The sequence below is a fragment of the Equus asinus genome, chromosome 16 (genome assembly GCF_041296235.1).
Source record: "Equus asinus isolate D_3611 breed Donkey chromosome 16, EquAss-T2T_v2, whole genome shotgun sequence".
NCBI lineage: Eukaryota > Metazoa > Chordata > Mammalia > Perissodactyla > Equidae > Equus > Equus asinus.
The window spans coordinates 32,422,934-32,443,984 of record NC_091805.1 but is presented as its reverse complement, the minus strand read 5'-3'; the positions used below and the strand labels follow the sequence as shown (position 1 = coordinate 32,443,984).

The following is a 21,051-nucleotide window of genomic DNA, read 5'->3' as shown; positions in this document are numbered from 1 at the left end:
ATCTTGGTGGGCATAGCAGGAGGCAAGTCTATTGTCTCAAACTGGGCGGTCACAGGTGAGCACAGCAATCAGTTCCTAGCCTAAGGAAAGATGCTTAATCGTTAAAGAAATGCAAATGTTGGGAGGGGGAGGGAAGTCACCTTTATCTCAAGGGCCTTTGTTCTTGCCATAGGGAATATCTAAAGCAGATATACAATGTGTGCTCAATGGCCACAGTCAGGCCCTTTTGGAAAAAATAGCAAAGTCAGGCCAAATTAGGCTTACACCAGATGGCTTCCTCATGTACTCCAACACATCCCATTGCTTGCCATTTCTATTTGTCAATGTATAGACAGGAGAGGCTCAGGCAAGCCGAGCAACTCGCCAAAATGGCCGAAACCACCACTTAAATATCTAAAGACAGAAGAGGATGTTGGGGGTGGAGGGGGAGTCGATCATGGGAGATTACCACACAAGTACAGTAAACAAAATGCAGATTTAAGTCCTTGCCTTTGGCATTGATTAAGAGTTTCTAGAGAGAAGGTCATCCCCTTTCTTCTTCTTGGTATAGAGAGGGAGGCACCTTTACAGATAGAGAGTTCCTTTACAATGTAATTGTCTCTTACAAAGAGTAAGTAAATTCTGCTTTTCAGTTGCTTTCCTGTCTGCAAAGTAGCCTCAAATAATCATCATGCCAAAGAGACATATCTTGGGGTGGCCATTTCCAAGTCCCCACAGAGTAGTATTAGAAACATGCTTCATGTGTTGATTTATTCAAACCATAAACATTTGGCATTGTCATTCAAGCAAGTTTGGCATTATCATTAAAATTTAGCATCACTTGACATTTTTGAAACACAATAAGCTGGGTTATATTGATGAGTTATAAGGTGCTACCTTACGCAAATGTGACAAAGTGATACAGAAAGCATATCTTACTTCCTGGAGCCATATTTATTTTGTAATTTGAATTACTCAAGGAATAGTTTGCCTTCCAAAAATTATACATTTTTATTTGTAGAAAATTAAGGAGGAGTCTAAGGTTCATCTTTGGTCTTTCCTTTTTTTACCTTTGCTTTTGGGCCACATTTCCATTGGAATCATAGTCCTATTGCTAAGTAATAGTGAAGAGTTTGAAGAATGCTTGGGGGGAAAAGTTAGTTCAGAGAATTGCAACTACATATAAATAGTATTTATTTGCACCTTCTACATGTTAAATTCTGCTTTAGGTTCTTTACATTCCTGAATTACCTTAAATAATACCGCATACCAAATAATTAGATATTGTTATCCCCATTTTACGTATGAGGAACCTGAAGGCCAAAGAGATAGTGACTATGCCCAATATGCAGTAGAAGCAGATTTCAAACCTGATTCAATTCCACTCACCTCTAGTTTCTCTGTCTAAATAGTGAGCAGTTTTAGATCTACTGTTCTGTTTTTTACCACCCACACTATCCCACACATCTATTATTTTTGATATTGGTAATCTCTTAATCTTTTAATGAAAAGGAAAGTACTGTGTAATAATAGTTTATGTGGTTCAATTTTTAAGCCATTAAGGTCAATATTCAAAGAATATCCTGAATAAAATATAGACTGAATAGATTCACACCAGTTTCTAGTAATGACCGGTGTTTCTCAATTATTTTTTTTTTATTTTCATCTCTCTGGGGAGTCTTTGCTGCAGCCCTCATGATCTTGTGGTTAACATTCAGTGCTCTCACTGCCCCAGCCCAGATTCATTTCCCAGTTAGGGAACCACACCACCCATCTGTTGGTTGTCATACTTTGGTGCTGCATGTTGCCGTGATGCTGAAAGCTATGCCACCAGTATTTCAAATACCAGCAGGGTCACCCATGATATGGACACATTTCAGCAGAACTTCCAGACCAAGACAGACTAGGAAGAATGACCTTCCCACCCACTTACAAAAATTTTGCTATGAAAACCCTGTGGATAGCAGCAGAGCGCTGTCTGATATAGCACCGGAAGATGAGAGGATGGTGCAAAAAGACGGGCAGGGCTCCACTCTGCTGTACACAGACAGGGTCACTAGGAGTTGGAATTGACTGGACAGCACTAACAAGGGAATCTTTTTAGACTTTTCCCCCCAATTATTACCCTCCCGTTGTAATTTTAATACTATAGATATACTCTAAATCTGTTTATATACTGTGGTTCTTTTGGAGGGTGTGTGTCATAAACCATTTAGATATGTAAGAATTTTTCCTTCCCAGAGAAATCAGTTTTCACTCCCTTGTGAGTGATATTACTTTCCTTGAGAATGCGTGGTATAGACCAACTAATTTCAGAGCCAGTCAGCTATAGCCCAATAAGACAGTGGTTCACAAAATATCACTTCTGGACCAGCCGCATGGCATCACCTAGGAATTTGTTAGAAATGCAGATCCTCAGGCCTCACCCAGTCCTACAGAATTAGAAATCTAGTGGTGGGCCCATGCAGTCTGCTTTAACAAGGCCTTCAGGTGATTCCCGAGCACACCAAAGTTTGGAAGCACTAGTTATGGATAGAATGCTCAGAGATAGGTGCATGGCTTGGTTTTAACATTGAGCAAGTTACTTTATGTATCAGCTTTTCCGTCTTGAGATAGCCCGGATAATTCCCCGTTTGAACCCTCACGTACACAACCTTATCAACCTCACTTGTCAGGGGTCCTACTAACAGTTCCCTATCTTCCCCAGAGGAGGCAAAGAACAAGACTTGGCACCCCGTCAACCTTTTCAGTAGGACATTTTTACATTTTTTTAGAAAGACTAGTCATCACACTAGTTAGGATTACATTGACAAAGCCTTAGATTCCCCCAAAAACAGTAAGTGGAAAAATAAATAAATAAATATTAACACTCTGTCTTGATAGGCATCCCGTTATGGGCATGAAAACAAACAAAACTGGGTTGTCCCATTTTATGGCAGAATGGATTACGTAAGAGATATGGAAGAACTGGGAATTGTTAAACAGGAACTTTCTTGTTTCTCCTTCTTAAAATTTTCATTTGTATTTTTATAAAATTAAGAATAAATGTTAAATTTATTTCTTAGTTCCACAGAGTTTCTCTAGTCTTCTTTCCTCCTGTCTGTCATTCTGATCATGTACTTGCACATATGGGCTCACCTACTTTATTGACTTTTTTCCAGCTTAGCTATGGGCAGCCTGGTAATAATCTGAAATATTTATTTTCATAAGTGGCATGATTAAAAAGAGAACTTAACCTACAGAAATAAAAGCATAAGGAGTCTAGGCTACTATAGTCTGAAACCTCACATACTACCAGCCGCAGGGCGTACAAGACCTAAGACTTGAGACATGTCTCGTGACGCCATGATCTATAAACTTTGACGTGACAACTCCAATTCAGAACTCCCCTGACTGAGTGATTTACAAAATATAAATAGCTGATAACTGAATCTCAGCTTTGTTCAAGGCAAAAGCTTCATCTTGATTTAAACATCATAAACTTTAGCGTGTATAAGTGAATTAGAAATCAAATATTAAATGGAGAAGAAACATTTTCAAGTTTTTTCTCTGTTCTCTTTTGTTTTAGATGGAGCTTGCTAAGGAAGAAAAGTGTGAATTTTTGCCTTTCCTGTCCCCACGGAAGGTTGTCGTAAGAGGTGGGAGAATTGTTGCTATGCAGTTTGTTCGGACAGAGCAAGATGAAGCTGGAAACTGGAGTGAAGATGAAGATCAGATCGTCCAGCTGAAAGCCGATGTGATCATCAGCGCCTTTGGTTCAGTTCTGAGTGATCCTAAAGGTAGAGCGCTCGGGAGCTGGAATGTGTTATGCCATTGTCTCTTATTTTAGTGCCGTAAAAGTTTCCAGCTTTCAGGGAATTATTTTTCACTTTAACATTCATTTCCTCCTTCTAGTGTAGAATGCAAGCAATCTTGATTTAGAAGGCTTAGAAATGGTATTTAATGCTTTTACAGAATTATTTTTAAAGTGCTGGGAATTGAAAAGAACATTAATCATTCTTTTAAGCTGATAATCAAAATACATATTCTATTTTGTAATAATATTTGCCTTGTTTCCTCTATAAGAATGACTTTTTCTTCAATTAGACGTAGAGTAAGAAAATGTGACAGGGAAGTTGTACCAGCCAGTCTTTAATGATTCAGGCGAATTAGGATCTAATGAATAGGCAAAGATAGAATTCATGTTTATTACCATCCTCATGCCAAACCATCGCTAGAAATATCAAAATTATCAAATTAGAAAGGTTGAACTCCTGTCATTTCTCTGGATGGCTCAAATGAACTTGCTAAGGAAGAATAAAATGCTTTAAAAGAATTAATGAGAAAAATATTTTATATAGCATTCCAACTGAACAGTAGGTCAATCAATTAAGACTCTTTTGTGTTATATTTTCCCCACTCACAATGTTTTTGTGGGTCATTGCAGATGAACGCTTAAGTACCTAGGTGATTTCATTTTGCAAATCCTTTACCTTTTAATATACACTGTTGAAATGACGATTGACTCCTTTATTTACTGAAATAAAAGAAGGACGTTTCTCTAGGTCAGAGATTCGTTAAGAACAGCAATAACAACAAAAACATTAAAGCCTGAGGATTCCTCTCTATGACTTCCTGCTGCATCCCTGCTAAAATTACGTCTTGTGTCTGAAACAGGAAGAGACATATAAATGCAAATGTGCATTTTTATGCAACAGATAAGTAAAAAATTCAACCAGTCATCAGAATGTTTTATCTGCAGGACATCAAACGTCTTGGTATTTGGAAACATCCAGATGTTTAATGTCATCAAGATAAATGTTTTCAAATAGCTGGTTGATGGCCTGAATTTGTCACTTTTCATCTAGATGTTAGTGTGATGTCTAGACATCCTCAGAGTATGGTTTGTTTATTCATTAACTGGATTCAGAAAGAAAAAAAAGAACAGTGTGTAAATTGCATTCTATTATCCAAAAAAAAATCATACTGTTCTTACTACTCTGCACATCACCAAGCACTGAGTAAAAAGTTGAATCATATTTAACTAGCAATTCTGTTGATGATTCGCCTATCAAAAAATAATTTAGCTTACCATCTAAAGTTATGTTCCAGAGCTGACAGGTCTAATATTAAGAAAAATGCATCTTTTCCTAAACAAACTTAAGTAGATGTGACGCAGAAGATCATAGAAAACAGCTTTTGTGATTTCAGATGTGATTTTCCTGAGCTTATACTAGTGCGTGTGTGTGAGGAGTGAAAGATTTAACTTAGTACTGAAATATGAAGTAGAAGAAAATTTGATTTATTCATGTTTATTTGACAAAGTCATTCCAGAATTTATTTGTGTATTTTATTCCAGAATTTGCTTGTGTATGTTTTTTCCAGTGTTTCCCATGTAGTACCCCATATCCGTTTAGAGAAGTCAAGGACACATGGTTCATCACTTCCTTTTTCTTTCCTGTCCTCTTGACTTAAAATAACAAACTACCTGGAAAAATTTATCTTTAAATAGAATTACTGGGGCTGCCCGGTGGCACAGTGGTTAAGTGCGCACGTTCTGCTTCGGTGTCCTGGGGTTCACTGGTTTGGATCCCAGGTGTGGACATGGCTCCGCTTGGCAAGCCATGCTGTGGCAGGCATTCCACATATAAAGTAGAGGAAGATGGGCATGGATGTGAGCTCAGGGCCAGTCTTCCTCAGCAAAAAGAGGAGGATTGGCAGCAGATGTTAGCTCAGGGCTAATCTTCCTCAACAAAAAAAAAAAAAAAAAAAAGAATTACCTGCTTTACCAGGGTCCTTTAATGTTTACATTAAGAAGGAGCTACTTTCCAAGTAAGAGGGGAACTTGGAAGAGCTGGAATGTTAAATAGCATTCATGCCTCTACTCCATCTAAATATTTTCAACACTGGTTTTTGAATGGAGAACATTCAAGAAAGGGATAGAGGGAATCAGTGTTTGTTAGAAGTTGATCAAGAGTATCTTACTCGGATAGTGTTTAAAATCCTGAAGTAATAATTCAAAGTCAGTTAACTTTTCATGTGCACACACATATTTAAGGGATGGCAAAAATCAGTTTCCAGGAAGCAAGTGGCCCATTTGGGTAAGAAGAGAAGATGTTCTTCTCCCTAAGTCTACCCTAAGTCTTAACCCATCCTGATGCCTATGCAGTGTAATTTACGTGGGACACCTTTGTGATTATCACATATGTCATACTATATGATTTAATATTATTTATCTATAATGTGTTAAACCTCTCTCTTAAAACATCAACCTCCCTTTCCACCTCTTTTTCCCCTGCTCCCAACCTCACTTTGCACAGGCTCCAGTGAACTGCCTGCCAAACTCAGTGACATCTTTTCAGTCCTTATTCTATTTTCTGCATTTGGCAATGTTAAATATTTCTGTTTGAAATGCTCTCCTCCGAGTCGCTTAACCTTTCTGAGCCTCAGCTGCTTCCTCTGTAAAAAAAAAAAAAAAACAAGAATAATAATACCTATTCTCCCTATCTCTCAGGACTGTTGTCAGAATTAAATGAAATAACGTGAAAGTGCTTTGGAAATGCAACTGCAACACATTATTATTGTTTACGACACTCCCTTTTCTTGCTTTTTCTTTTAACTGTTGCTTATCCAAGCCTATCATGAAACCTATCCCTGGCTGCTCTTTTTCCTCTATTTCGTTACTTGTTCCTCTAGCTTAGTACTTTCCAAAGTTGACACTTTGCCCATTTTTTCTTCTGAATATATTTATTCCCGCAGTGAACTGACTGTCCCATTCATTCATTCATTTTTTTCATACATAGGTTAATTCCTGTAAGAAATGTTGAATCAACTTCTGTGTGCCAGATAGTGGCTAGAGTCACAGTTAAGTACTATTTCACCTCTGTGTAGAATGACTGAAATCTCTTTCTCCACTCTCCATGCCTCAGAAGACATTTCGACCTATGTTTATGCTCATACATGTGACAAACACTTACTGAGGATCTAGTGAATGCCAGGTACCAAGTTGTATTCTGGAGAGTACAAAGATGATGGGGCATTCCTTGTACTCAAAACCTCACAGGCTGGGGTTGGAGGCAGACTTACAAACAAATAATTGTTTTACCAAATAAACAAATAATTGTTTTACCAAGTGAGTAATACATTCAGGGAGATATTCACAGTAAGGAGGAATCACCTCATCAGATTTCCGTAGAGCAGAGGTCTTCTCAACTTCGCTACTGTTGTAATGGTACCGTAGTTCTCCCCAACACTAATGTTCAAAATGTTATCCCAGATTCACATTTCTAATTCCAATTTTATTTTCATTAAATTCACCAATGTTACGTTATATTCTGGGATAAAGCTCCTCCTCCTTAACACTTGAAAACTCCAGCAAATGACTTTACATATCCTATGTATCCGGGTTTCTTTTCTGCTGTTCCCTATTGAATTATTCCTCCTAGTGTCTAGCACAGATTGCACTCCATAGTACTAAGTCAGGAAGTCCTTGGTGAAAGCATTATATAAATATATGCTGAAGAATCCAAGGAGTGAAATAAACTTGACACACTATGTGTAAAGTACAGTGATAATTTATTCTCCAGTGTTCTCTGATTACAGTAGTATTTTAAATGAAAATACTTTCGTATCTCTATTATATCAATAATAATGTTTGTAAAGAAAAACTAAATCATGAAATTTGAAGGAAATTAAATTTTTAATCTCAGTTTTTTCTCTGATATATTTTGTGACTTTGCAAGTCCCTTAATTTATGTCTTACTAAGGATAATATAAAATAACTTTAGTGTTATGCATCTAATATATCTTTAATAAATATTTTCTGTTGTAAAAGTGGTATCTCAACAGTTTATAGAGAAAGATAATATATCAAATGTATAAAACAAATTTAGATAATAAGCTTGGAATATAGTTGCTAATTATTTCATTGCTACTAAGGCTAATAACAATTAGAAGTACTCATTATTATTTTGCCTAAATCTATTTCATTTCTCTGTCTTTTTTTGGGTAGTACGGTGAATGAGAGATAGGAACAGACGACTACGTATTCCACATCCCCGTGCATGGGATATATGTGTGCTTAGTATGAGCACAATTTAATTGAATCCTTCATTAACTGCCATCCCAACTTCTAAAGGCATTGTGGTCTCTAATTTCTAATTTGATTGAGGTAATAAAGTCTTAGCCTTATTTAATATCTTTCCTATGAAAAACTCAGAGTGGTTTCACCTTTTAAAAATTCTCATCCATTCCCTCTAAGATTCCAAATCACATTAAGTTGGGATTTTATCCTTCCAGACTCATTTTGAAGGCTAGCAGTAAATTAAGCATAAAATACCTCTAACTGGCATTTCTACTCCACAAATATTGCCCTTCGCTGGAAATTTTAAAACATTTATTTAAACATTTATTTATTTTAAAAATATGTATTTCGTAATATAGGAAATCTCCTCTCCTGCTAAACACCACCATCAATGTTTATTGAATTGAGTTTCTCTCTTTTGGTCATTTGGACAATGTCAGGTTTAAGAGACTTCTTGCTTATTTTATAGTTTATCATCCCTTCTTTTTCTGCTTGGAACCAGACTGTCAGTTGTGAAAGTGTGCATATTTTTTCTGTTAGTTTAGAATTGATGAGGATAATGCATTACCATTTTCACCAACCCCCCAGCTTCATATTACCAACTGAAGTAAGAAGAGTTGGCCCTGTCCTCACATTCCTAGGAGATCTAGATGACATCATTTTATGTATCTTTGAATATGCTGTCAGACAACTGAGGGAAGTCACATTAGCCCACACTGTGACCTCTGTGCCTCTTCCATACACTGCACCATACCCATCCTCTCATTCTTTTGAAATGTCTGCTTTGAAAAAAGCTATGTGCTTAGATCTACCAGAACCTATTTTAATTTATCTTCCAATGATTATAAACCCCAAGAGGGCAGAAATTGTACCTTTATAGTAAAACTGTAGTCCCAATAGCAGCTGACATATTTATGTGCCCATAATAGGTGCACAGTATATATTTGTGCATTTGACTTGACTATTTGACTATGTTAAGATGTTAATTTTTTATTACACCTAGTTATTTTTTTTCTACTATGGGATCAGCTTGGGGTATTTTTCTTAGAAAATATACAAGTTAGAAAAATACTTCTTTTTTTCTATTGTTAGTGATTTTTTTGCTGTTTTGGCATAGATTGTTGCATTCTTTGTAATTCAATACATATTATACTATTTAGAGTCTGTCTGGGGTAGCAGCTGAGAGCAAGGGCTCTGGAACCGGGCTGCCCAGCTGGAGAACCAGCTCCCTTAGTCTCTCTGGACTCCATGATCCTGATCTTTTAAGGGAGGTGATTATAGTATCTACCTTCTAGAGTTGTTTTAAGAATAAATTAAATAAACTATCTAGGTAAAGCACTTAGATATATGCTTACAAGTAAGCATCTCTTAAGTTTTAGATGTTATTATCCTTGTATAACAAAACCATATATTAATAGTAATTAAATTGAGTTACATTATACCCTTATGATGGTATGAATGTTGTCTAGGAATAAAAGTCCTTGAAAATCAGGACTTCATCAGGGCCTTGGAGGTTCTGTCAACATGTCTTTGTAAATAAGTGAAGCAAATGCTCTTATATTTCTGATTTTTTAAATGAGAAAATGTTTCACATATTTGGTTATTTTTATTTGCAGAAAAAAGATTGCACAATTTGTAATTATCTCATATATATTTTTTAGTGTTTTATTATTGATTCTGATGTTTTTCATACCATTGAAATCAAAAGGAATTTTCTTTCAACTAATTTTTAATGGTTAGAAATCTCAGTTTTGAGTTTCCACTAATCAGATATTTAAAGAGCAAAGGATTTTTAAATAACTTTGTTTTTTATTACTAAAAATGGTGAAGTTGGACCAATTTTTTTATGTTTATCTAAAGTGATTACTTGTTTTTATTTTATGAAGGAAAGAGAGAAGCACTTTTTTTTTTCTTTTTTTGGTGAGAAAGACTGGCCCTGAGTGAGCACCTGTTGCCAGTGTCCCTCTATTTTGCATGTGGGATGCCACCACAGCATGGCTTGATAAGTGATGTGTAGGTCCACACCAGTGATCCTAACCTGTGAATCCCAGGCGCCTGGAGCAGAGCATGCGAACTTAACCACTACACCACTGGGCCAGCCCCAAGAGAGAAACACTTTTGAGGATACTAAGTTTGAGAGTTTTTAAGTGTCTGAAAATTATGGGATGATATAACTAAGATTGAAAACCTATTTTTTTAATTGCAGTATAATTGACATGTAGTATCTTATTGCTGTAGTTTCACGCGTACATCGTAGTGACTTGATATTTATACACATTGCGAAACAACCACCATAAGTCTAGTTACTATCTGTCACCATACAAAGTTGTTACAATATTACTGACTGTATTCTCTATGCTGTAGATCAGATCTCTATGACTTATTTATTTTATAACTGAAAGTTTGTACCCCTTAATCCTCTACCTCCTCTGGTATCCACTGATTTGTTTCCTGTATCTAGGAGTCTGTTTCTGTTTTGTTTTGGACATTCGTGAGAACCTATGTGGCAATAAAACAGACTCAACATAATGCTCCAAAGGACTGCTCAGGAGGGCAAAGGATGAGGTGACTGAACTCTCTGGATACAGCAGGGAATGCATGACCCTTCGTCTGGGAAAGGAGTTTATATATTCACCCGGGGCCTCCATTTTCTTTCTGCTCGTCTCGCTAGAGATAACAAGGAAACACAAAGCCCAGTTCTTTCTGAAACTTTAATGCAACCCTCGGAAACCAACTCCCTTGATAGCATTAATTGCCATCAGTTCCATAAGAAAGTGTTTTGGGGGGAACAGCTTTTAAAGTCACTCACCAGTTCTCCTTATTAGAAGGCCCTCAGAAAAATTTTTAAAAGCCTCATGGGGTAAATCAAAGATTCTGTCAATACCAGCTTCAAGCGTAGCTTTGAATCACTTGCCCTCATACTGAGCAAAGGTGCAGGCCGTGGATTAATTTGCCTTTTTCTGACTTAAGTCAGAACTAGAAATTACCAGTTAGGCAATACATGGTGTGCGTGAGACCCTGGCAATGCAAACACTGAAGAATTTTTCAAATGTGTCTATTTTTTCCTCAATTATTTAGGTGCTGGGAAAAGCCTAGGAAAAATGTTTTATGGTGAGCACTAGATGAGTCTGGTGCCCAATAATAATGGTTATCTGTGCTTTAAAAGACATGGAATTCGTTTGATTTGTTTTCTTCCTTATTAAAATGTTACTTATATGGTAATTCGATCATGGAATTAGGAATACTAAGACATTTTAATAACCTACTCCTTTTTTTCTAAACACCATGTTCCGTTTTCCAAACAATAAAACATCTCCTCCAGAAACTAATGGTGGCACTTAGAGATTCAACAAAATTTCCTTTAACAACTGTCCACTCTCTGTGGGCTTCAGCTCATGTAATTCGTCTTTTGCCTTACCAAAATTAAAGGAGAGTGGAAAGAAAGGGAGAACCAAGTTGAGAAACTGTCATAATTGGTCAAATTTTTGTTGTTGTATGCATTTTTTGTAAACAAACATTTGCAATAAAGCTTCAAAGAACAAATTAAGGCATACTGCACTTGATTGCTAGATAGGAGACCTTTCTGTTGATGGCAAGAATGTTAGAGGAAGGGGCTTACTAGTGATTAGTATAACTAGGAATAGATGAGACAGAATTGGACAATGAAGTTGTCATCCAAGGTGACTTACTGGATCTGTTACAATACAATAGCTTGCATTGGGGTTTTCCGTATTTATGTTTCCAAATGTGCTAGAAAGGACCTAAGAGATCATATAGTCTAGTCCCCTAATTTCACAAGTTTATTTGTTTAACTAATAACTTCTGATGGCCTGCTGTTTCAGACACTGAGCTAGGTTCTGGGGATAAAGTGGGGAAAAGATGAATGCAAACCTTGTCTCCATGAATGCAGTTTAACAGGGGAGACTCAAAATTACGATAAATTGTTCTGGGAGAAGTTTAGAATCCTAGAGAAGCACAGAACACAGTCTGAGGGTTCAGAGAAGCATCCTAGAGGAAGTGGGTTGTAAATTGAAGTCTGAGTGATGTGTAGGAGTTTCCAGGTGGAATGGGGGTGGAAGGGAGGGAGCCATGGGGAAATTATGCAACTTGCTCAACACCACACTGTTAGATTAAGTAGTTGTTTTACTGTCATTTAAAAAAGCTATATTAAAAAAAAGTATGTCTTTAGAAAGTTGTCATCAGCCTGCTTATTACATGCATGTTCTCATCTTTATCCATGGTCTGAATTTTCCACTTTTATTTCTAAAATTAAACTTTTTATTTTATGGTTTCTACTATTCTCTCATTATTCATCATGCAGTGAACATTTTTTAATGTCCAACTGTGTAATGGGCACTGTCCAGGCACTGGGAATAAAACATGAGTAAAAGAGAATCTTTGCCCTTGAGGGACTCATAGACTAATGGGAGAAACAGACATGTTAATACATACATTCCAACATAATTTGATAATCTGAGATCACATTTGGACTGGATTTCAGAGCTTAAATAGGAGTTTCTCTATTAGAGGGAAGATCATACACAAAAGTCTGAGCTGACAAATGGCCTCATGTGACCAGAGAATGGTGAGAAAGTTTGTTTAGCTGGAGCAGATGATATGTGGTAAGATGAGGGTGGGAAGTGGGTAGGGATAAGATGGCAGGAAATTTGGCTACAAATTTATGTAAAGTCAAGAGACTTATATGCTAAGCTAGGGATTTTCAGTTTTATCCTATAGACATCCAAATGACAAATGGCGATGTTTAAATATGGGAGAGGTCTTTATCGTTAATGAGGTAATTCTGGTAAAGGCTGGGTTTTCCTTCTCTTTGCTTGAATTTTGAACCATTGGTAATATTCTTCAAATAGTTGGGAGTTAGAAATCAGGAAATCACCTTTGAAGTGGTTCATATCCGAAGGCAACTGTGTTTTCTAGTATTGAATGCCTGAATTAGACTAAGTTACTCACTCATTCACAGATATGATCCAACAAGGTAGGTCCCCTAAAAGGGAAGCTGCTCCAGTAAGATTTTTAGTATGAAGGAAGGGAAAGAACCTGTGCCCAAATGGGCAGCTCCCAAGCTATAGGCATGGCAAGGGTGAGTTATGCATACCTCATTTCCAGATTCGTTAATTAGATATACTAATTTCAGCTTTTTGAGGAAAGCTAAGTAAGATTCATAGACACACCATGAGTGTTGTAACAATGATTGTTTTCCCATTTGGAAGGAGGCATCACGAGTGTGAAATAAGCATGTTGCTCCACAGTGGCAGTGGTGTTCAAAAAGATGGGCTGGAGTTAAGACAGAGTAGTATCAGTGAAACCAATTAAAAGACTGTTTTCATTAGTTTAAGTGGCTACTCATTAAGGCCCAGATTAAGGTAGAGGAGGTCAAACTATAGAAGAACATTCAGAATCAAGACATGTTTCTTAAGGAGAATAGTCAGGATTTGGGCATCTGCTTGATAAAGAGGTTGAATATGGAGTATGTAGTGTGGAAGTCTGATCAGATGTTCATAATGCTCATAGAACTCACGAATGCGGCAGATAGAACAAATCTGAAGGAAATGGTGACATGTTTTGGATTTGCAAATCCACTCAACAACTGGAAATGGGACTAGAACTAAGAAGAGAGAGAATGATTGAAAAACAGACATTGGGAATCATAACATATCATTTGTCTCTCTTTTCATTGTCATAACCTAGTGCCTAGAGCAGTGACTGTTCATTGATTGAATTAATGAATGAAAGCTGTTATAGCTGAGTTCTTAAAAATATGATACAAAAGGATATGTGACATTTCTGGAAATCCAGAAGCATCTCACTTACCACATTATGAAGAGGAAAAAGTCGGCTTTTGTTACTGCTGCTTTTCAGATGGTAAATATATTAAGGAGGACATGGCATCAAGACACTTTTATTCCATAGTTCTTTACCTTCCGCCTTTTACTGATGCACGTGTTTCCTTATGTTATCATTTTGTTTATAATGCCTGAGTAATAAACATTTATATACTCTTTGTATTGGTTGGCCCAGTGGTGAGAATGAACCCTTTTTAGTCTTCCCTGTATATTGTCTTGCTTTTAATTATATTCTGGGCAAGAAGCATTCTCAGCAACCTAATAGTAAAGTTCTACATATTTTCTTTAAATCTATCCTAATTATCAAATTTTTTTCTGGCTGAAAGATTTATTGTCTTTCTATTATATGTTATGCAGAGTGAGGATGAAGTGGTGGAATCTAATGCAAGTACCAGCATTTCTGCGAATAGCCATTCAATATAATGGAATCTTTGCACAGTTGTTCTTTGGAATTATTCTAAAGGGGTGGAGGTGATGAGGAAGGAGGTCAAACTGATAACGGTGTTGAAAATGGTTTGGAATCAGCATCACATCACTTACAACTGCCTTAGACATCCATTTGAAGCACAACATGATATTTCTCTAATTATTTTACTTCCCTCTAATAACTGCATAGGAATAGCTTTGTTTCCCCCGTGAATAGCTCTGTTCAGAGCCTTCCCTTATCTTTATTTTCCAGGTTTCACTAGTGGTTGATATCATATGCATTCTTACAGGGAGACAGTGGATAAATCAGTAGTTTTCCATCAAATCAAAGATTACATACAAGAAGTAAAGCAGTGGCATGTAACAAGTTTTGCTGAGGAAATAAGGTAGAAAATGGAAAAATAACAATTGTTTCAGAGAACAGAAATCATAAAACATAGCCACTGTTATTCAACATATAGTGAGTGTAATAGGTGTCCTGAACTTTATTGACTGTGGACTATTATATTTGTCCTTTAAATTCTCATTAGCCTATGGTATATTTAAAGTTTATTCTGAAACTTAATATTCTTGTGAAATGTTAAACTACCCTGGGCTGCTATGAGATGTAAAATCAAGATGTAAAATTTAAATTATAAAGTAATGATGAAGATTTTATACTAATGTTCTTAGTAATATATATTTTATATTGCAGATTATTGTTGTTAATTACTTTGCATTTGTATCCTTGACTCAAAGCACAAAATAAAAAGAACAATATACCTATTTAAGATAGTCTTCCATTAAATCATACGGTGACTTGCATAAACGTAAGTTGTAATTGAATAAGTCGAAAAATTACATTAATCATGTTTAATATCTATCCCCCAAATATGGAAGCTACCTAGTTCAAATGTAATATGCCCATGTAATTTATTAGATGTCCCAAATGTGCTGGCATTGCTAGAAGAGAAAGCCAGCACTAACTTTGACATCATTCAGGGGTGCTACACAAGCTGTGTATGTACTAATGCTATTCAGTGCCACCCTTTTTTCCATGCTAGACATACTTATAATATTTTGTAATTATAAAGCTCTTTAAAGTGTTTTCAAAGGACTTTTACAGATGCAACCATTTTTTTTTTTCATACAAGTGCATGAAAGGCTGGCAAGTATATTATATGCAGGATGTGTTCAGCAAATATTCAATGATTTTCCAAGCCCTCTGAAAAGTCTGTTGACAATTCGTTTGGTTTAATATGGCCCAATGTTTTCCCCTGTATTTGCACACTGCTGCCAAATGAACTTCTGCATCACCAGTATCATGGCATTATTCTCCCCTGATGGTGGGATTGAAACCAAATGCCTCAGTTTAATTTTGACACCTTTCTAATCTGCCCTCCTGAATACTTATAAGCACTTTTTTCCCATTCTTTCATTCTGTATTTATTAAGTATACAAGATTCTGTTTTAGGTTCTCCTGGGTACACAAAAGTGATTACATTGTCCCTGTCTACATGAGCTTGTAGTCTAATAGAAGGAGAAAAATGCACATAAATAAAAATACTATTAGGTAGAAAGTGACTCAAGGAGAAATAGATAAACTGCTAGTGTAACACACAGGATGGAGAGGTGACTTCCAGCTGTAAGAATCAAAGAAGATTTCACGGAGGCAGTTGCATTTATAATAGAGATGAGAACTGGGTAGGAATTAAGAGAACAGAGACAGGAGAAAGCACATTGGATACATACATGGACTAGTTCCTTTGGCTAGATCGTAAGGTACACAATGAGAAATAGTAGAGTAAAGGTGGAAAAACATATCATTGCTAATTCAGAAAATGTTTTTAGTGTTAGGCTAATGTATCTGAGTTTTACTCCAGAGTTGACGGGTACTGGAAATTTAACAGGGCAAGTCAATTAAATATGTTCCCCTCACAGACAGAGGGAACGTGTAGTGAAATGCGTGTCTCCTTTTCAGCTCCTGCTCTTCTCCTGTTTCACTCTGTGTATCTTACTATATTGACAACGTTATATTATATTGACAACAGGACTGCAGGATTCCTCCTCAGACTTTAGTTCAGGTTGTGTTTCCTGCTACTTTAAAAAATAAGTGGTTGACTATTTTTACCTGCTTTTGCGTTCTTTCTTCAGGAGCTTTATCCATCCTTGTAACTATATCTGATCTCAAGGTGCAGGGCCCTCTCCTTAGATCTGGGTGTGTATCTCCAAGTGGCCCTGAAGACCTCCAGGCTTTTCTAGCTGGAATATCTGTAGCTGATGTGCAGTTAGGTTCAAATCCTAAGAGTGTGACCTGAGTAACTTAGCTCAGTCTCAGTTTCCTCAACTACAAAATTGAAACAATACCTATTCTGCGAGGATCCAAAGGGACGATCTGTTTGGTGCCTAGTCCAGAACAGCCACATGTTCGTGGAGGCACTTAATAAATGTGTGTCATTATTATCATTATGAACCCTATTAAATATAGCCTTTGCCAATACCAAAGATATTTCTTGACTGCATGGTAATTCAAGTAATGCTCTCTTTAAAGAAGCTATATTTTTGAACCATGCATTTACTTATGTACTAAAAATGTATAAAAGAAATTCTAGTATGTGTTTTAAGTTTCCATTGAAGTATGCCTACAGCCGATTGACAAGGAAAAAAAAGAGTCATAAGATGAATATCAAAAAATAACATTAATGAGCTGCTAAAGCTAAAATTACAGGAACTTATGAAATTGGTTAAACATAAAAACCATTAAACTGTTTACTGAAGCTTCACAGATATACTGCAGCTAATGAGCATTTCTGCTATTTAAATAAGCCCAAATTGAACACACATTACAAGGATACATAATTAGTCATGGCAGTCAAACACACATAGACTTACTTTTAAAGCTCTATTTAGGGAATCTTTTCCATTTGATTTATTTTGTTAATTAAAATATTTTTCAGTATTCACTTATATTTTAATAATATTGTTTTCGCAAGTAGTATAATTTACTACTGGCTTTCTATTTGTTTTTATTTATGCTTTAAATGCAGCAAATGGGGATTTCGTATTAAACGTTTTTCTTAACCCCTCTCTGTAATTATTTATATCACTTGATAGTATCATTCAGCATTTTAGAAAGTTTTTTCACTGAGAAGTATATATATAATATTTCAGTAGCCTTTCTACTTTTTTTTTACTGTCTCCTAATTATCAAGAAGTATTAAGCACCCAAATGTGCATAGAATTATGATGATTATGTTCCAAATCAGATTAAAGGATGATCTAGTCCTTCAAGGAGTTTGTAGTCTTAAGTAGATGGTATCATTGAATATAAATAAGCAAATCAAAGTGTAGCATTTGGGAATCCAACAGAGAATTTGAAAACAATCCCCATATATTTCCTTCAAGGACACTGACCTCCTTGAGGAGATCTCTTCCAGATAAAATGAAATCAAATCTTCAAGGAGTTTAGAGTTTAAAATAGATGAAATTATTGCAGAAAAATAAGCAAATCAAGGTGAAGTGCTTGGACAATTTTAATTCTGAATTGATTAGTTGGTCAGTTTAGGAAATGAGGATGAGACTCCCTGTAGAATACAAGTAAAACAAAAGGAGTTGCTACAGGCTGTTATTGACATCATCTTTTATATTTAACTTGGGGAGCCTAAGTTTGTCCTGAGCATGGAGGGAAAGAAAATGAGATCTGTACTTTTTACACTGCCTGAATTCTGCAAGCTTATCAAGCTGAGCCTTATTTAACCCTAGCAGTAGAAAAATCAAGTAGTTAAATCAATCAAAAGAGGTTAACCAAGTGCCTGTTCTTCTCTAGTCCGTGTGTTTGTCACTGTAGAAGCCTTTTTTTTTTTAGAAGCTTTTTTTGAAAAAAGAGGGAAATATTTGGGTTTCCTCTCCACAGTGAGCTCTCTGGTTGTGGAAATAAGACCTATGAGAAAAAGAACAAATTAAGACAGGATAACATGAGTCCTAAATAAATGGAACAACAAATGTTACATTTTCATATTACATTTTTCTACCAAAAAAACATTTATCAAATTCCTGTTATGTGCCAATCATTGTGCTAGATGCTGGGAAAGGCACTGACCCACATACGGGACCTAAACTCCAAGAGTGGTGAAACAAAGGCACAGAGTGACTAGTTGAACAGAAAGTGGTTGTGATTATTTTAACAAAAAGGGAAAAGAAAAGATTCCACTGGAAGAGATGACCTAAAGGCTGTATTTGTAAAACTGGTCAAGACTAGAATTTTTTGCTATCCCTCCAACCCCCATCTGCTTCATTTTAGTTACTCCCATGGTCCCCAGTAGTGAAGCTTTAAGAGACTGTTCCTGGCCCATTCCTGGCTTTCTCTTGCCCCATACCAAGGGTCAGTGGCAAGCTGGGCTTTGGAGTTAGAAATAACTGGATTCAAACACTGGCTCTCTCACCAATGGTTATATTTTGGATGGTAATACCCACCTTAAAGATGCTCTAAATGGGATATTATATGGAAATTTTCGACATCATGCCTGCCTCATACAAGGGGTCAATAAATGTTGTTTGCTTTTCTTAACATTCTTCATTAGGTGAGGATGATATAAATGAGATGTAAGAAGTACCTAGGAGAGAGTTTACTTGGGATGAATTGTCAGACCGTGGTAACGGACTAGACATTGAGGTAGTTGAAGAGAAAAGATTCAAAATTATGCCAATATTTTTAAGGTCTATTTCTAGGTCATTTGAGAAAGGAGAATAGGAAAGATCAGCAGGGAAGATTAAAGAGTGATCATGGAAGCACGTGGAAAAGAAGAAAGTGTGGTGTCGTTGAAGCCAAGATAAGGGCCTTTTGTGAGGAGGAAGTGATCATCTGTTGAATGCTACTGAGCAATCAAGGAAGGCAGTGCCACAGTTAGTGTGAGACAGGGAGATGCCTACCTGTACTTGTATGATCCTGAGCCCAAGGACCTTCTTAAGTTTTGTTCTTGGGGCACATCACTCGCCTCACCCTTGTCCCGGTCCTGAAGCGAGGTGATCCCTGAGAGGAATCCCTGGAACTAATTAGTCATCTTAGTGCAAAGAGTTTCAGTGAAGTTTTGGGAGGCAAATGCAGGTCTGGAATAGTTTTAAAATGGGAAATACTGTACATGTATGTACATGCTTATGGGGAACATCTAATTTAGAGGGAATGGCTGATAACAGAGAAGAGAAAGCATGTAACCTAGGGAGCAAAATCCCTACAAGGTAAGAGGAGAGGATTCTAGGGCTCAGGTGGAAGGAGTGGCCTTTGATAAGAGGGAGAGTTCTTTAATTGTTATAAGAAGGAAGAGAGAGCAAGTGGGCACACATGTAGTAGGTTTGTAGTTTTGGCAATGAGAAGACAAAGGGTTTTCATAAGATAACTTCTATATTTGTTTATATTTATGAGTCAAGGCTTTCTGATGGTAGGGCAAGAAAAAGGAGCCAGGTCCATGGAAGGTTTGAGGAGAATAAAAAAGGTATGATGATTGTCACAATGAGTAGGAGACGTGAAAGAGCAAGCTTACCAATAATCAGTCATGAAATGGTGGAAGGTCCAGAGGAAGCTTGGAACTGGGTTTTGGAGGTGGTGATTTGGAAGAGGCAGTAGAGCGTCCACACTGGAATCTATAACATGCAGCCAGAAGTGCCAGAATAAAAGGGCTCAAGGTGGTGTCTGAGGTCATTGACATAGAGATGAAGTTAAAGGCACAAGATGACTATAATTTCTGATAGAGAAAAGTGTGTGGGCTGAATATTTGAGAGCTGAGAAGAAGAAGATGAAGAGGTGAGGAGGAGCTGACGCCGAAGGGGGTCAGTTTAAACATAAGGAGAGCTCACATAGAGTAACATTACGCAAATCGAAGAAGGAGATCAAAATTCATGTGATTCAACTATTGGATGCTACAGAAAGGCAAAAGGAAAATGGACTGAGGTCATAGAATTTGGTGACCACAGATTCCATATTTTCATTAGAGGGACAGACTGGAAGGAATAATTAGGTGGTAAAAAAAGTAGGCAGTCAGTGTAAATTACTTTAAGAAATTAGATAAATGAAGATGTAAGAATGGCAGTGAGAAAAGAGAATCATGTCAAAACCAGTTTTGACAAAACCAAAACAGGAGAGGAGAATATGAGAATTACAATATTCTAAAGAGAGTCAGAGATGATATTTGAGGTCCTGGAGAAGCAGGGAGGCGCAGAATCAAGTTTGACTTTTGAGGGGTTTACAGAAGGAAAATGATAAATCCTCATTATGGACTCCATTGTGTTTGGGAATGGATAGCATATTGATTCAAATATTTAGAGGCAGAAGGGAGATGTGAAGACAAAGCTCAGGCCATCTGGCCTGATATTCTTAGTTGAAGGCATTCTCTTGGTCTGTCCCTTCCTTTCCCCAGGTTATTCTATTCAAACAGAACTCTGATGTCCTGGCCCTGTAATTAGAATTTATTTGCTTTTGCTGAGATTTTGCTTTCAACGTTGAATTACTGAGATTATTGCCTCAGCTCGTCTTTTTGTTTCATTGTACTTTGATCCTATTGGTTGATAGGTTCTGTAAAAGTAAACAACGAGCACATAAATGAATTCATCTATGTTTTCAAGGTATCATTTTATTATAAATGTTAAATTTTTTTATTTCCCCTGTTGTTTCAGAGCATATCAAACTCTCCAAAGAATACTAATAATCCTTCTTCATTATGATTTCGGTTGTATTGTTTTATTGTTTATGGA

General features: G+C 36.6%; 1 protein-coding gene across 1 annotated transcript in view; it reads left to right on the top strand.

Moving 5' to 3' along the window:
- Positions 1-21,051, top strand: part of DPYD (dihydropyrimidine dehydrogenase) — a 768,359-nt gene that overhangs the window by 334,184 nt on the left and 413,124 nt on the right. The window contains exon 11 of the mRNA XM_044748877.2: positions 3,548-3,758. Within this exon, the coding sequence (XP_044604812.2) occupies positions 3,548-3,758 (211 nt within the window). The remainder of the gene's footprint in view (positions 1-3,547; positions 3,759-21,051) is intronic.